This window comes from Musa acuminata, chromosome BXJ1-6, assembly GCF_036884655.1.
Source record: "Musa acuminata AAA Group cultivar baxijiao chromosome BXJ1-6, Cavendish_Baxijiao_AAA, whole genome shotgun sequence".
NCBI lineage: Eukaryota > Viridiplantae > Streptophyta > Magnoliopsida > Zingiberales > Musaceae > Musa > Musa acuminata.
In genome coordinates, this window is record NC_088332.1 from 2505467 (window position 1) to 2523406 (window position 17940).

Here is a 17940-nt window from a genome sequence, read left to right on the forward strand (position 1 = left end):
AGAGCATAAATGTGTTGTGCTGCGCTGTGCTGTGCTGTACTTGTGGAAATTGATAATGTCGTGACGACCGAAAGCCATTGTCGGAGTCGATGGCACAGACACTCGAAAGAACAAAGCTTCGTCACGTCCGTGCAAGTGCCCAAGGAAAAGTTTCTGGCAACCAAAGTTGGGAGCTGCCAACAGGTCACATGCATTCTATGCTGCCACAAGCTCACTTATTTGGAATCTGTCTGTTAACCTTTTTGTAGCCGCTTGGTGTTTGTGTTTGTGTCGTCCGCAGCAGTCATCAGAATCTACATGGAAGGCTGCTATCGGACGGCTCGTTCGCATTGGTCGAAGCGGATAGGAAACTCGTGGCCGGTGGACCGCTGATGACACAGCGCACCCACCGATATGGTAACGTGTATGTAATGTATCAAAGCGAACCGATGGAGGTCGTCATCTCGTGGAAATTCCACAAGTGCAAGCCACGTGGATACATTTCGTGTTCCGTTGGCCCACAGGGGAAAGGGAAAGAAGGAAGCTTTCTTTGGACTCTTTCGATTGGGAATCGCAATGGATAAAAATGGCTGTAAATTTTAGAAAGGAGAATTCGGTGAGTTGGAAGCATCAGTTTGTTTGTTCTCGTACTACATAATTGGTTGTGAATGCTTGCTTTATGTGGAATCGTCTGCATGTTACTCATTGCCGGAGCTGCTCCGAGCGCCAGCCAGAGAGTGACCGCAGCCTCGGTGGGTTCCGTGAATTATTGGCGTTGCAGAGATCAGAATAGGCCACAAAGGTCAACACTCACCTTCCTCATCCTCTGATCACCGGTCCATGTTGCGTGCTGCCTAATACAGGGAAAATTCATCCTCGACACGTGATAATCATGTCAGAAAAATAAAATAAAAATATCAACGGCATTCAAATAAAAAATTGTTTTTGCTACATAATTTACTTTTTCTAATAAGAAGCAGCTCGACGAGACTGACTATAAAAGATGAGAGTAAGTATGGGTCACTAAGTTAGACTATTTTATTTTTATTTTTTTATTCTCTAATCTTACATCGGGAGTCAAATTTAGGAGTCCACTCGTAACATCGATCTACGTATAAAAGGAACACCTCGGGACGAGCACCATCTCGAGAGATTAGGATATTGGGTGAGACCAAACACTTTACATAAATCGAGTTGAATTATTAAGTAGTAAGTTAACCATCAACATCTCATTACATCACTATCTAAGTTGCTTATAATAGATAATCTCACCTCAGATGCAAGCCGAATAATGGTTTACATGTGAACTTGAATAGAAATCTATAGTACATATAATAGATAAAATCGACGCCCTATTTTAAGCTTGAAGAATAAGATTTCACAAGAGGTATCGATCGAAAAAAAATCAAGCATCTCACATTTCAAGGTATTTGTGTGCATGAATTATGCACATGTAACTAATCAATTAAGAATCTAGTTGGAGGATGAGCTCCAAACTCATTTTCATTTTTATGATGCTAAATTGAAGATCTATAAATTATTTAATCATAATAATTCAAAGATTGTTATAAATAGGGATGTGAAGTTTAATAAAAAAATGAAATTAGAATAAAATAAACTGAGTTCCGTGGCCTCGGGGCTGTCGCGACTCGGTTCAGGTGTCCGGATGTCGGGGATCTCGGGCTCCGTCCCTCGGGGTCTCCCGAAGGCCGAGCATGGTGGTTTGGGTCGGCAGGTCGGGTCGGCAGAAGGCTCCGCAGCGTCGGGAAGAGTGGTTCGGGTCGGGAGGTCGGGTCGGCGGGTTGGGTCGGGAGAAAGCTCCGCCGCAGCGTCGGGAAGAGGCGACACCGTCTCGGACCTGCACACAGGTCAGGCTGGGAGCTCGGCCCGACCCCTCCGACGATCAAATTAGCGATGTGGAGAGGGTTTTGGAGGAAGAGATGCCTCCCAGTGCGTTGTGCTTGTGTTCTCCCTTTGTTCGTTTAGAACTCTGGGGTATTTATATATGAGTTTTGATGTTACATAATGTGGCTGCTTGCAGGAGGCAGGCTGATAGCGTCTGACCTGGGGTTGGTGTGGCGTGAAGAACTAAGCCTGAGTTAGGTGTTAATGCCGACTTCCTCGGACAGTGTGTTGTCTAGGCATGGCTGACGTCATGGCGTGTTACATCGCCATTTTTACCCTTATCAACCACCATCATTACTAATATCTTTTTATTCTACATAATAATCATTTACAGAAGATAGCTCAAGTTTAAGAGATTTATATAAAATAACATATGAATTATGTAAAATAAGTCTCAGAGATTTATTTGCTTCAAAGATATTCTCCAAACACATCAATTGTAATGTGTGATAAAAATGAATTAAGTTTCAGGAGTATTAAGAGAATTAAATTAAATTTAAAAAGAAGATTAAAATATTTCTCATAATCATATGTGTAAAAACAATTATAATTTCTACAATTTAGTGAGAACGAAGAGATTACATCATGATAAAAATTATCTGGTTATGAAAATAATAAATTGCTAGTAAATTAGATATATTACATAGAAAAAAAAATATATATAAATATAGCCTTAATCATTGAGTTTTGTAACTCACCTATAACCCTATAAATAGATGAGTTTTATCATGAAAACAAAAACAAGAAAAAAAATATAAAGATTTATCTTATTTCATTCCTCATATTTGTTATGTATATATATATATATATATATATACATCTGTACACCATTAATCATCATGTGGCAACTTACAAACATCCAATCAAAACGGATCAACAAGACGATGTAGACACCGAGTAACCGAATGCCTCTAACAACCTAACTAACCGTACTCACCTTTCTTGAACGAGGTTCACTGTGGCGCTCTTCCAGACCACCTCTCTGGATTCTCCGCCGCCGGTTCCGCTCCTCCGGCGAGAGGTACCCCAATGGCTTGATTTACCGGAATCAGCACGCTGCGCGCCGGTGCCTCGTACGGCTCCGCCCCCACCCCCGCCGGATGCTCGTATCCACCACCCACGCTGGCCCCTGGTAACATTGGAGGGCCACCCATGTAAACCGGAGCGCCTTGGACCGGGGACGGCTGTCGAAACCACATCGGCACCTGTCTGCCAGCATGGGACCGAGCGGATGCATGTACTGGACCGGCATCAGGACCGGGACCGGCTGCGTCGTTATGCCCCTGCCGTGGAACGAAGCCGGCACGAAGAAGACCGGGACCGGCTCGGGAGTATAAGACCACATCGGGACAACATCAGGTGAGGCACCAGTTCTGCCTTGTGTTGCGCGATCGGTTCGATCGTGATGCTCTGGGCTTGCTCCACGTCCATCTTGGTTTTGACCGGTGGGAGATCGAGGACGGGGGGAACCGATGGCTGAGAGACCGGTTCGACCTTAGGTTCAATGGGCGGGGTGTCGCCCGAGTTGGCGTCGACGCCGAAGAGGTTATCGGGAACCTCGGAGACAGTGGAGGATGCCTCGGAACGGTCGCGCTCGAGGGACGGCGAGCCGGAGGCCGCGCCGTCTCCTCGGCATTTCAGGGCATCAACGAACCAATGGTCATGAATGAAGCCCGGGACGTCGACAACGGAGTCGAAGGCGGCGGTGGGAGGGGGAAAATGGAAGAGGCGGAGGCGGGGGGCCTGTACGCCGGCGAGAGCGAGGCGATCGTACTCGTCGAACATGTTCTCGATGTCCTCGTCGGAGGTGACGGAGACGAGTGCGTCGAGGTCCTCGTGAGGGAGCTGGTACTTGAGGCAGGGTGGCTGTTGGTGTAAACAACTTTAAGCTGTTGCCTCGGGGCCGACGTGATTTGGTTTGGGTCCGGATGGTGGGGGATACTTCCGGGACAACCCTTGAGATCGCTAAGATGGCCGACTGTGATGGTCCTGATAAGGGTAAAAATGACGATATGACGCGCCACGACGTCAGCCACGCCTGGACGACACTCTGCCTGGGGAAGAGGGCATTAACGCCGACTCAATGTGCGCCAACGTCACCCGCTCCAAGACAACGACTTCATCGTCTGACCCCGTGCGCTCGGTCGAGGCAGAGGAGGACGACGATCAAGGCTCGCCCATACCCTGCGGCAGTTCGATTCTCCATGCAACCCCAATGGCAATATCGCCATCAGAGGTACGGTCCTGCTCCTACAGGCAAGCACATAAGGTAACACTAAACTTACCTATAAATACCCCAGAGTTCTAAACGAAGGGAAGAGGGAGAAAAAAGGAGACAGACACAACACACACAGAGGCACTTCCTCATCCAAAACCCCCTCTACATCACTGACTTGATCGTCGGAGGGGTCGGGCCGAGCTCCCGGCCCGACCTGTGTGCAGGTGCGAGAACGGGGTCGCCTCTTCCCGGCGCTGCAGCGAAGCTCCCCCCCCCCCCTGACGTGACGTCCCGACCGGACCACCGTGATCGACCGTCGGGAGACCTCGAGGGACGCCGCGCGAGATCCCCGACATTCGGACCCCCGAACCGAGCCGCGTCGGCCCCGAGACCACGGCTAAAAAAGTTGTTTCCCACGACAGGTCCGATCAGGACGAGGTCGTTGTTTCCTCCGGGTGGGAACTCCTCGCCTGGGCGTTTTGTGGGAGGCCTCCGTCTTCGCACCTGCACACAGGTCGGGTTAAGAGAGCTCGACCCGATCCCTCCGACGATCAAGTTAGCGAATAGTCGCAGGGTTTTCTTTTTTCTTTCTTTCTGTTGTCTCCCTTCTTCCTCTCCCTCCATTCCTCCCGGAGCGCGAGGGTTTTTATAGTGAGGGTTACCGTTGTTTGATGTGCTGCTCGCAGGGAGTAGGATCGTACTTATGGTAGCGTCTGACATCGTCGTTGGCATGACGTGAGGGATCGAGCCTGGGCAGAATGTTAATGTGCCTCGATCGGCGTTCCGGTCCGTGTTGACCAGGTACTGTAATGTCAATAAAGGCACGAGACGTCATCCGGGACAGCTGACGTCACCCGAGTCTTATCGTTATTATTACCCTTATCAATGGCTAGCCGCCAGCGACAGCGGGATGAAGCTCGGAAATACGGGAGCGGAGAGCAGAGAGCAGAGGCGGAGCGGGGAACAAACACATTGGGTATGATCATAGATAGACAGCTGTGTGTGATTACTGAATGTTAGTACAGCCAAACTGAGAAGCGAATTTGGTAAAGACAGGCTGTGTGTTTCCAGATTGGCTTATGTTTTAAAAAACAAGAGTTTGTCTTTTTGCCGTATTTACAAATAGCATCTGAAAGAAGCAGCTCATAGCATCATCATGTACGTTCGTACGTACCAAATATAAGGGGTTCGAACGTGTCCTTGCGTGCACAGTGGATGCCAACCCAGCAGTGCCTCTGTGTCTATCTATGTAAGTTTCAGAGTTATTAGAGCGCCAACAATAGCTAGAATTAATGACATTTCAGCGAGGAGGAGGAGTGAGGGCGAGCAATAGGTGTTGCCAGAAGGTCCAATCGCCGATAACCGGTGACTCCTTTAATCATCAATGCCAACGCGGGAGTGAAGACAACTATTTGAGGAAAATACAGGATAGCATAGCGGGTATGCTTATGGTTGGACATCAAATGGTAATACCAAACACGAGTCATTGTGCTGTGATTATACTTACATTCGATAGTTTGAGATATGTATTTATGATTGAATAATTATTATTGATTTTATATAATTATCTTATAGATTAACTCCTCGTTTTATTTGAGTTATTACCCATGCCGACTATAAAAGTTTATTTATGTCAAAGATAATAAATAAATATTATTTTCTTATAGGCTTTATTGAGAAGGGACTTGGTGTCCCACATATAATTGGCTGGAGTTCATAATCGCTTGCTTCACTATATTACTTATAATAAAACCTTACATAAAAGATTGTTGGCTAGGAGCTCCCCTTCAGTTCAAGAGGCCATTTTGTGAGCTTGGTTTAGCGAAGCCAAACTTCACATATGATTTTATCTTGCTCAAAGGACAAAATTTATATATGAATGGTTAAATTAATTCTCTCGATTAGTCCAAAATTAGGCCTCCTTTTCCTCCTAAGTTATGGAGGGGTGACCGATACGTCGACTTTCTTCTTATCAAGAATACTATAGAGTCTTCCTACGAGATTTATGTTTGCAACTTGTAATGGACAAAGTTAGATATTGAAGAAAAAAATAAAATAAAAAAATAAAAGAGCCCTAATAATTAACCTCCAAGGTACAAAATTGAGTTTAGCTTCTACGAGGTATTGCTTGCTTATCTTGATGGTGACATTGGATTCAAGATCCTATAAATATATATTTTTTCCTTTGAGAAGTTCAATATAATTTTTTATTTTTACTTCCATCTTCAATTTTTTCATCTTTTATTTTGTTTGATCTTGGGTTAATAGTATCTTATTACTTCTATTAATAAAAAAAAACACACTTGCATATGGTTTTTCTCTTTTTTTTCATATTAAGCAACCCAAGCAAGATCGAGAGGTCATCCCTTTCTTAAAAAGAGCTTGAAAAATTAATTTTATTTAATTCTTATTAGACCTTGTATCTATTTTTAGACTAAAAAAATATATATCTGATCATTAAATCATATATTTAAATAGACATACAAGAAAGTTGTTCAGAGAATAATTTTGAAACCATAACACTCTCCGACAAATGGTATAAGATAATATCATAAATTTGATCTAATTTAAGTGGATGAGATCTCTGGTGCTTGTAAGACCTTAACAAAGAAAGAAAGAAAGAGAAGAATCAAAGTTATGAGTTAGTATGTGTGCAAATAATTATTCGACATACCGAGATAATAGTAAATTATTGAGAACTTACCCCCAAAGGATAATATTTTCTGTATTATCACTCGATATCTTTTAAAGAAGAAGAGAAAGTAGGAGTAACAAAGATGGAAGAGAAAAAAGAGACCCATAAATTATTTAAATAAAAAAATTTATTAAAGAAATATATCCCAAAACGTGTCGGAAGAATGTGTGTCCTTCACACTTTAGGATAGTTTAAACACTAGTTTGTCTTACCTCCGAAACATACTCTTAGGACCTATGCACGAATCACAAATTACAAATGGCAAGTCTTAAATCGAATACCCATATACGGGAAGGGTATAAGTGGTGCAATTAAAGCTGTGCCATCCACTCGTTTCTGTCATTTTATTTGTTTCTCGGATTCCAAAAGATAAAAAAAACAAAGTAAATCAATTTAATCCCAATCAGTTCACAGCACTATTTTTTATGCCTACTTGATTTGGAAAAGTATTTTTCCATCTTTGCTTTGCTTTTCATCACATTTTTAGAAAATAGGCAGCCTTTCCCAAACTCCTCCCTTTCTCCGAAGAGAGGCCGTCGTCATTAAGTATTAGGCGTCGTCTCACTCGTGCCACGCTACGCCTCCGCCATCGGCCCTCCTGCAGCAGCAGCAGCAGCAGCAGCGGCGGCAGCGGCAGTAGCAGAATGCCCCGTGACCGTTGATCTCCGCATAGTAGAACATCCGACGCACGCACTCGCTTTCGGGTTTGCATTTCCTTCCCTCTCTTATCTCTTTTATCTTATGCTTATTTCGTCGTTAATCATAGTCTTCTTCTCCTTCGTCTTCTCCGTCGTGGAAGAGTAATGCTTGCAAACCGCGTCAAGACCCTTTCCCCGATGACGATTTCCAGATCAATATCACCTGTTTCGTTCCTTCCCCCGTCGTCGGGGATGGGTCTCCGAATTCAGGGTTCCCCTTCTTTCGAGGACCCAATTTCCCAAGAGGCGACATCAGCGCTCGACACCTGTTACGACCACACCCCTCTTTCCAGCCCCTTTCTCCTCCTCCGACTCCTTCAACTCCCATCTTCTTCCTCTTTCTGGGTTTTGCATCAGACCGTGCTACTGTGTTTCGGTTCGAGATTTGCTGCTTTTAATGTCATGATCCAACAAATATGCTAATCGCATTCACCATTTCGAATTATTTGCGTTGATTGTTAGTTTCCACATATAGGGAGATTATATTCATTCATGTACGAAGAAATAATTTGGTCCAAAGAACAAATTTGTTTTTTTTGGTCATCTCTGTCTTTCTCTTTTTTCTATCTTTATTCTCCACCAACCGTTCGGTGGACTCCGAAAGAATAAACAATCATAGCATGCGGCGGATTAACGCACAAAGAAATGGACTAAAATGGACGCAGAATGTGGTTTAGTCTCCTCGAATCCAATGCCAAACATGACTTTCCACTCCTCCATACCTCTGGAAATCTAATTATCAATGCGAGTTCTTTGTTTTTGATCCATTGACTCTGTTGCAAAAGCTAACGTCGACTAACCAATGGGAACGCACCGGCGAGCCGTGGGAACACATCGAGTCAAAGCCGCCCCTATCGGCGGGACACCGTATCTGAAGCTTGTTGGACTTCTCATCAATCATTAAAGGACGCCGAAACTTTAGTATCGGCCGCATCAGTAGTATTAATGACTCTCGCAGCATCTTTGACTTTTTCTTGATCCCGTTTGGATCCGGAATCCTTCGAAGCCACTCGAGCCTCCGTTGAAGCTACCTCTGAATCTCACATCAGTTTGGAATCCTTGCTTGCAGAATCTTCCTCCCACCACATGCTCGCTCATAAGGTCCCGATCGCTTTTTCTTTCCACTGCACTACTTGTGGCTCCTCTGTTTCTTCTGTGAGCAAGCACCTCCCTCTCTTCCTCCCGAGCTTGGTGAGCGGTCCATCCTTTGAATTCTTTTGTCGCCGCAATGTTTGTTTTCGGATCTTCTCACTTCGGTCGATGATCATCTTCCTGTGCCTGTTGGAGCAATAGCAATTAAAATCACATATATGTGTTTTTCCCTGTACTTCCGTAGCTTAATCGATATGTGTCTTTGGAGATTTCCTTCAAGTGTTCCTATGCAATTTTTTCACTGGCAGGAGTCATTCGAGGGAAGCAGTCATGAGTTTTCGAACCGCAAACTGGCAAGCCATGGAAAAGCAGGTCCTTCGTTTTATGAGTTGATCATTTCGTTTAAGAAATAGCTAAACCTTCTTGAAATCATCAACAGGGGAAATTTACTGCGTTGTTTATAAGCTGGCTTCTAGGAAATGGATCCCTGTTCTCATGGAACAGCATGCTGACGATTGAGGATTACTATTCCAATCTCTTTCCGGTATGTGTTCTTTGCCTTGATTTAGCATCTTTTTTGGGCATTTTCTTCTGCAACATTCATACACAAATTAGTAGGAAGACACTGAAGAAAATCCTTACCAGAACAAATCAATCATTTTGATTCAAACATTATGCCTTTTTATTATGAACTCTAGAAACATGATTTTTCGAATACTAGTTTATATTTTAGTTCTCGTGATCATCTCAAGTGTTTCTAATGTTTCAGAAATACCACCCGACGAGAGTACTCACTCTCGTCTACCAACCTTTTGCCCTCGTAACCACTGCCGTACTAGCATATCATGAAGCGAAAACCAACACCAGGCTCCGCAACTTGGCTGGATATATACTGTTCTTCGTAAGCTCGCTGGCGCTGGTTGTGGTACGTATCAGCATCATCGTTTTGTTGTTTTGACATCATATTCCAAGCGCATAAAGTTCTGCATGTTACGATACAGCTTGATGTGGCAACGTCTGGCAAAGGTGGGATCGGCGCCTTTATCGGTGTGTGTATTGTGAGTGCAGCGTTTGGTACCGCCGATGGCCATGTTCAAGGAGGGATGGTTGGTGATTTGTCTTTGATGTGCCCAGAATTCATTCAAGTAAGCTGCCGATCTTATGGTTGTGCTATTTTCGACTTCCCCTTTCGTCATAGGCATGTAAACAGTATTGGCGACACTCATGAGAGGTTCTTTTCTTGCTGCATCGAAGTCTTTCATGGCTGGGCTTGCAGCATCCGGGACCCTGACCTCTGCACTGAGACTAATTACCAAAGCAGCATTCGATGGCTCCCGAGATGGTCTTCGCAAGGGAGCCAGTAAGTAAAATTACGTGACGTGATATCAAACCATTTTATGAAGGATTTAATCTAAATTCAAGCTATTTCTTCTCCCTGCAGCATTGTTCTTTGCAGTTTCCGCGTTCTTCGAGCTGCTTTGCGTCTTCCTTTATGCTTTCGTCTTCCCTAAACTACCAATCGTTAAGTACTATCGAGCGAAAGCAGCTTCTGAAGGATCACGGACTGTTGCTGCCGACCTTGCTGCTGCTGGCATCGAAGCACTCCCCGGCACCGGCGTAAGATTCTCCTCTGCAGCTCACATCTATGCTATCATCATCATCATCATCTACTTCTGTAAGAAGAAGAAGAAGAAGACAAGAAAAAAGCATCATTTGATGTCAATCGTTGAATTTGTTGCAGACAGAGGAGGATCCCAAACGTCTGGAGCGTCTAAGCAACAAACAGCTGTTGGCACAAAACATAGATTACGCAATTGACATCTACTTGATCTATGTCTTGACACTGTCAATCTTCCCTGGATTCTTATCCGAGGACACGGGCTCCCACAACCTGGGATCATGGTAATTGTTCTCGACATGAACCACATGAAATAGAAACAAGTCTTGGCTGGTGCGATCCATTAACTTCGTCCTCCATTCCTTTCAGGTACGCACTCGTTCTGATCGCCATGTACAACGTATGGGACCTCATCGGTAGATACGTACCTCTCATAAAGTGCCTCAAGCTGACATCGAGGAAAGGCCTCATGGCCGCAACGCTGGCGCGCTTCCTATTTATTCCGGCATTTTACTTCACATCCAAGTATGGAGCGGAAGGTTGGATGATCATGTTGACCTCCGTCTTAGGACTCACCAATGGCTATCTCACTGTTTGTGTTCTTACGGACGCACCGAACGGATACAAGGTAAGTAGGGCATCGTCTTAGCAACACATCTCTACATCGAGTCTAACTTCTGTGGCCTCTCTCTGTGATGCAGGGACCTGAGCAGAATGCCTTGGGGAATTTGCTGGTAGCATTTCTCATAGCAGGTCTATTCTCGGGTGTTGCGCTTGATTGGCTATGGCTGATCGGTAAAGGCTGGTGATCCTGCAGTGGGCTACCAGGCAATGTCCGATGCACTTGTGCAAATAAAGACACAGCTGATGGACTTTGGTGTATTTATTGGTACAACGATTGTGCTACTTGTCTTATGGTATTTATATCCGAGATCTTCTGTCATTGCAGCTCGATCAATAATTCGGGTTTAATTTGAGTTTGTGCAGCGCCATCATAAATTCTCATTGTTATTAGGACTGATTCTATGAAATTAGATATTGTTAAAAATAATTTAAATTGAATTTAGGATTTAAGGTTTCAGGTTTCAAAACTTAGATTTTTTGAGGATTTAAGATTTAGAGTTTAGGATTATTTTATTATTTATTTCTCTTCGAGTGGGTTTAATTTTAAATTAAAATTCTTTATCTTGAAAAATAATTTGAAAACATATAGAAATGAATATTATACCGAATGGATGTGAAATGTGAAGACTAAGAATGATCCATGGACACCTTTTCAAGTAAAGGTTCCTCTAAATTTAAGTCTAAAAAATATGGAGTCAAAAACGTTGATAACAAGACTAGCATATATAAAAGCTTTAAACAGTCGAAGGTATAGATGTAAGGTTTTAATTATTTGGATAAATATATGTTGGATTTAAATTTGGAGAAGTAAGTGTGTCATTTCAAACATGTGAAAGGGATAAATATGTAAAATTATTTCATAATAATCAGCGAAATTTTAAGTGACGCGAATTCAAATTTTCTCTTCTAAACTATTACTTGGGCATTTTAATTGGTCGCTTGTAGGTCCCACATGGGTATGGAATTGGGTTCACTGCCTCGTTCAGACAGAGCACTTGTCGACGCATCATTCGTCGAATCTACAAAATTCGGACGTCTCAACTGCGTTATACCCAACAATAACGAGACAGGTAGAAGTTTAGGTAAGTTAAAGTGAGTAGAACAAGAAGTGATATTACTCCATCAAGATGGCACTCCCTCGCGTCCTTACACGGCGACACCATTTCGAATTCGAAATAGAAAACTGGCGGCAAAAACAGAGGTAATATCACGTTGGTAAGCTTACCGCGGGTTAGTTTGGTTTCTTTTAGAACGCCAAGCCCGACGATCGCGCTCCGACAACCACCCTGCCTCGTCCTCCTTCCCATAAAAAGGGTACACCAGGGGAGCGAGGTCTTCGAGGCATCCGAAGGCGTCTTAGCACACGCCTGCTTTCCCCGTTCTTCTTGTGCCCATCTCTGTCTCCCTAGTCTGATCTCTGCCCGCCTTCTATAGTGTGTTTCGATCGTCGAAGATGAGAGAGTGCATCTCGATCCACATCGGGCAGGCCGGGATTCAGGTGGGGAACGCCTGTTGGGAGCTGTACTGCCTCGAGCATGGCATCCAGGTACGATTTCCTCGTCCGATCTCTCTTTTGTCACTTTCTTTCTGGGTATAATCGATGCCAGATGTTTAGATATGTCGTTGAGCGCATAGATTTGTGGATTTCAGGCGGTTTCTGGTCGTATCTGTAGCCTATTCTGTTAATGTGTGAATCTGGTGAAGAAATTTGGAACTCCTCTCAGGATCAAGCAGTCGAACTTCGCTTCAGCCGATTTGGCTTTGATTCGCTTGATCTTGTCTATCGAGCAGTATATCTATGTTTTCTAGTCGAGTTTTATGGTTCGATTTTGGCTTTTTTTTCTCGATTGATCTGATCGTTATGCCTTTCTTGATATTTTTGTTATTTTAGTCATAGTTTATCATTCGATCTGTTCTTATAGTTGACGGGTTCAAGTTTCAATCAATAAGCGCCAATGATTCGTTTCATTTTTCACCTTTAATTCCCTTCATTTTCCTATCTCGTACAAGTCATTTGGTTCTCTAAGCATTCAGAATCAGAGCTCTGGTTTAGGCTATCCAGTGGGTGTAGATCTACGTGTAACGTTGGCTTCTGCGGAGGGGCGTAGACGAGGGCGAGTCGGCGACGAGACGGGAGCACGAGGAGGCAGCGAGCGGGTTGTCACCATCGGCTGGGGCAACGGGGATCGTATAGAACGTAACTGGAAATAGGAACGGAAAAAGTGGTGGAGGGTGCGGAACTTCGTAGATATACCAAAACACCTCTGTAGGGAAATGGAAATCAAACAACACGAACAAGAGAAACCTGATCGCTTAGTCCAAGCAGTTCCCAAGGGGGAAACGGCCCGGTGTTGCCTACTAGTATTGACACTGCTCTCTCGTGCAGCCTGATGGCCAAATGCCCGGCGACAAAACCGTGGGAGGCGGTGATGATGCATTCAACACCTTTTTCAGCCAGACCGGCGCTGGGAAGCATGTCCCTCGTGCCGTCTTCGTCGATCTGGAACCCACCGTCATCGATGAAGTAAGAACTGGAACCTACCGCCAGCTCTTCCACCCGGAGCAGCTCATCAGTGGCAAGGAAGATGCTGCTAACAACTTCGCCCGAGGCCACTACACCAGTAGTCACCTCATCCTTGTCCTCCGTCTCCTCTGTTATATATATATGTCTTTGTGCAAAGCATGATGATGACATCGATGTTCCTGCAGTTGGCAAGGAAATTGTCGACCTCTGCCTTGATCGTATCAGGAAGCTCGCGGACAACTGCACTGGCCTTCAAGGATTCCTCGTTTTCAATGCTGTTGGTGGAGGCACAGGCTCTGGCCTTGGCTCCCTTCTCCTCGAGCGTCTCTCCGTGGACTACGGCAAGAAGTCGAAGCTGGGGTTCACCGTGTACCCGTCGCCTCAGGTCTCTACCTCCGTGGTCGAGCCCTACAATAGTGTCCTCTCCACCCACTCTCTTCTGGAGCACACTGATGTGGCTGTTCTTCTTGACAACGAGGCGATCTATGACATCTGCCGGAGATCTCTCGACATCGAGCGCCCCACCTACACCAATCTCAACCGCCTGGTTTCTCAGGTATCTTCCATCATCACCCCACTTCCTATGTTTCCAGCCAAGGCTTAAAAGTTTGACGTGCGTTGTTCGTGTGCAGGTGATTTCTTCGTTGACCGCATCGCTGAGGTTTGATGGTGCGCTGAACGTCGATGTCACCGAGTTCCAGACCAACCTGGTCCCTTACCCGAGGATTCATTTCATGCTTTCATCCTATGCTCCTGTCATCTCTGCGGAGAAGGCCTACCACGAGCAACTCTCCGTTGCTGAGATCACTAACAGCGCCTTTGAACCTTCATCCATGATGGCAAAGTGCGACCCGCGCCATGGAAAATACATGGCCTGCTGCCTCATGTACCGTGGAGATGTGGTGCCCAAGGACGTCAACGCTGCCGTTGCGACCATCAAGACCAAGCGGACCATCCAGTTCGTCGACTGGTGTCCGACTGGCTTCAAATGCGGCATCAACTACCAGCCGCCCAGCGTCGTGCCCGGCGGCGATCTGGCCAAGGTGCAGCGGGCGGTGTGCATGATATCCAACTCCACCAGCGTTGCCGAAGTATTCTCACGAATCGACCACAAGTTCGACCTCATGTACGCCAAGAGGGCCTTTGTGCACTGGTACGTTGGCGAGGGCATGGAGGAAGGAGAGTTCTCCGAGGCCCGTGAGGATCTTGCTGCACTCGAAAAGGACTATGAGGAGGTTGGCGCAGAGTCTGCCGAGGGCGAGGATGGTGATGAGGGGGACGAATATTAAGTGAATGTGTTTGCTTTTGGCCTTAGGATCCTCCTTGTTAGGTGTTCCCAAGGCTCTTTTGCCATTGTGATGTTGCAATCAGTAAGCACCGCACTTCAAATCGATGCTATTGTTAAATACATTGGTTGATATGTTTCATTTGGAATATATGTCGATCTTTTGTTGGTATCAGTATTTGTGATCTTTTCATTATATCATTTATTTGAATGTGGATTAGTTTTAGATGTCTCTACATTAGAAGAAACACTAGCGTTTGAAACTTTGTTTGTAGAAAATATCATTACAACCTATGTGCAGAGTTTGGTGTAGAGTTTGGCCATTACTTTTTTATATTTTAGTGTTCATAGATATGCTTCGATTTTAAGTTTGTTGATTAGGTCGAGTTCTAACTCAAAGTCCCTCTTCAAATGCTTCTTCATTGTAGTATTCAATCTAAGATATTAGGAAGCATATTTTGAACGACAATTAGAATCAATTTTTAGTGTTGTCTGGGAGGCCCATAGAATTATTGATAGTTTATCCACCCATGTGCCTTTTGCCCTCATGATCCTTTTTTTTAGTCCTTTAAAAATGGTTTGGTTGATAACTTAGATCATTAGTTTGAGGATGAACATTAACAAGATCCCATAGGATTGACAAAACTTTTTAAATCTTGCATTATTAAATTAGAGTCCCATTGTTAGTGATGTGGGCATTTGAGATTCTGAAACGAGTAATGATTTTTTTCATACAAATCTTTTGACATGCTTCTCGGTGATTAATACTAGCAACTTGATTTTTACTCACTTTGTGAAGTACTCTACTCCCATTACGAGGAATCTTCTTTAGTCGGAGGTAAGTGGGGAAGGGCCTAAGAGGTTTATGCCTTATTGGGCAAAGGGCCAAGCATAATCTATTGGGCTTAAAAGGATCGTTCTTATCCAAGCACAACTTTGGCACTAGTGGTATCTCCGAACCAAGGCAATTGCGTCCTTGTGCATCGTCGACCAATAGAATCCCAATCGAAGTACCTTGAATGTGAGGGTTCATCCACCTATGTGTTCTCCATAAATATCTTCATGTATCTCGACGAGTGCCCTTTGAACTTCTAATAGTGTGAGGCATCTAAGGAGGGGTTAGCTAAAAGACCTACGGTACAAGTGATTATTTATTATGCAATACAATGTTTGATAGTTCTTGACTCTCCAAGCTATTGTAGGGTTAATTGGGAGTGTCTCATATCTCTTATAACATAAGCTCTCATCGATCCAACTTTCTTCCTCTCGATCATAGCTATGTTATGCCCCTCGATGGTTTGGGTCAATAACATCTTGACTAACGACCAACATTTCTATTGATCTTGAGTGGAGGCTAACTTGACTAATGCATCGGCCTAAGTATTCTCTATGCGAGGTACCTGTAACACATTGAGTTGGGTGAAGCTTGAAGCTAACAGTTGTACCTTGGCAAGGTGTTTCATTATAATTTTGTCTTAGGATTCATAGCTTCTATTGACCTGGCTTACGATGAGTTGGGAGTCATTGAATATTATCAAATTTTATATTTGAAGCTCTCGGGCAAGTTGAAGCCTCGAGAGATGAGTTTTGTATTCGGCTTTGTTATTAGAGATTTTGAATTCAAACCGTAAGGCTTGCTCATATATCTACTTGTTCGGACCTTTTAGAATGAGTTATATGCTGCCCCTTCCTAAAGTGACAAATCTATCTATGAACAAGGTCTATGTTGAAGGGGTGTGCTTGTCATTTTAAACTTACATTGTGATATAAAATCTACCAACGCTTGAGCTTTGATGGCAACCTTAGGTATATACTAGATGGAAAACTCACCTAATTCTACTGACTACTTCAACATTCGTCTCGAGACATCAAATATTGAAAGAATCTAAGTGGCTGATCGATGATTACTTGTATAGGGTGCACTTGAAAATATAGACAAAGCTTTCTGGTTGCCAATATTAGCGCAAATGCTAGTCTTTCAACGAGGGAGGTATTGCTCCTCGACTCCGCCTAATATATGACTAATGGAGTAGATAGGTTTCTGAACTCCCAAATCATTTTGTACCATAGCTGAGTTGACAATATTAGCTCACTTGGGACAGAGGAAGAGAGCCGAGACAACTAGGCGAGGTGGTGCTTCAGTTTTTCAAATGCCTTCGAGCACTTCTCAGTCCAATTTTTTTTTTTTTTTCGTTTTTCCAGTGCCCAAAAAAAGGATAGGCACTTGTCGTCGACTAGGATAGAAACTAGCTAAGTTTCATTATTCGTCTTATCAGTTGTTGGATTTCTTTCATCAACCGAGATGGATGCATCTTGAATTTGACATGAATCTTTTCTAGATTTGTATATATTCCTCTTTAATGAACAATGAACTACAGAAATTTTCCCAAGTTGACTCTAAAGGCACATTTGGCTAGATTAAGGCATACGTTATATTTCTTTAAAACTTAATATGTCTCAGCCAAGTCTAACAAGAGTGAGTCAGCTATTTTACTTTTAACTATAATGTCATTCACATAAACTTCGAGATTCCTTCCAATTTAATGCTTGAACATCTTATTTATTATCTTATTTTTATAATTTTTTAATTTGAACGATATATTTATATAGTGATATATACCTCAGTCTATGATAAAAGTGTGTTCCTAATCCCAATGTGCCATACTTACTTATTTGGTTGTATCCTAAAAAGACATTCATGAAGGTGAGGAGTTCATGTCCTGAGATGATATTGACTAATTAATTGATTCGAGGAAGATGGTAACTTTCTTTCGGACATATTTTGTTAAGATCAATGTAATTAATACATATTTTCTAATTTTCATTAGGCTTTTTAACCAATACAATGTTAGTAAGCTATTGAGAGTATTGTACTTTGGTGATGAACCTTGCCGGCAATTGTTTATCTACTTTATCACTAATTTCTTGCTAGCATTCGAGGGTGAACTTGAGATGCTTTTACTTTATAGACTGAGCTTCAGGAAAATATTCCGATGGTGTTAAGCAATGTCGGGATCTATTCCTGATATATCTCTTGATGTCCATGCGAACACCTCGATATTTTCTCGGAGAAAGTTGACAAGCTATACCCACTTCTCTTTAGGTAATGTCGCCCTAACTTTGATAACCTAGTCAGGGCAAGCTTTGTTAAGAGATTCCTTAACCAATGGCTCCATTGGCTCTAGATACAGAAGAGATAACTCCTAATATGTTGAGTGTGGGTTAGCCTATGATTGTATCACCGAATGTGATAAGCAAGTTCATGGTCCGAAGAGGGGAGATTAAGTCACCCGTAAACCCTA

At 43.6% G+C, this 17940-nt stretch overlaps 3 protein-coding genes across 4 annotated transcripts; 2 read left to right on the top strand and 1 right to left on the bottom strand.

The window, feature by feature from the left end:
- Positions 1-2837: 2837 nt before the first annotated feature.
- Positions 2838-4115, bottom strand: LOC135677934 (uncharacterized). The gene is made up of 3 exons (XM_065190340.1): positions 4068-4115; positions 3253-3750; positions 2838-3068 (listed from the first exon to the last, which is right to left on the bottom strand). Exons 1-3 carry the CDS (start codon positions 4113-4115, stop codon positions 2838-2840), a joined length of 777 nt encoding a protein of 258 aa, XP_065046412.1.
- Positions 4116-7317: 3202 nt separating this feature from the next.
- LOC103986584 (equilibrative nucleotide transporter 3) lies at positions 7318-11182 on the top strand. Its single transcript, XM_009404611.3, has 10 exons — positions 7318-7501; positions 8896-8959; positions 9027-9131; positions 9357-9512; positions 9589-9732; positions 9842-9947; positions 10029-10204; positions 10329-10489; positions 10575-10833; positions 10907-11182. The coding sequence occupies exons 2-10, from the start codon at positions 8918-8920 to the stop codon at positions 11012-11014; spliced, it is 1257 nt and encodes a 418-aa protein (XP_009402886.2). The 5' UTR covers positions 7318-7501; positions 8896-8917; the 3' UTR covers positions 11015-11182.
- Positions 11183-12077: 895 nt separating this feature from the next.
- Positions 12078-14813, top strand: LOC135581921 (tubulin alpha chain-like). 2 transcript variants are annotated; one of them, XM_065185895.1, is made up of 5 exons: positions 12078-12375; positions 13216-13450; positions 13539-13909; positions 13986-14444; positions 14533-14813. In XM_065185895.1, exons 1-5 carry the CDS (start codon positions 12283-12285, stop codon positions 14644-14646), a joined length of 1272 nt encoding a protein of 423 aa, XP_065041967.1. In that variant the 5' UTR covers positions 12078-12282; the 3' UTR covers positions 14647-14813. The 2 variants fall into 2 exon arrangements, with proteins under 2 accessions (XP_065041967.1, XP_065041966.1); XM_065185894.1 differs by having other exon boundaries at positions 12081-12375; positions 13986-14813.
- Positions 14814-17940: the final 3127 nt, after the last annotated feature.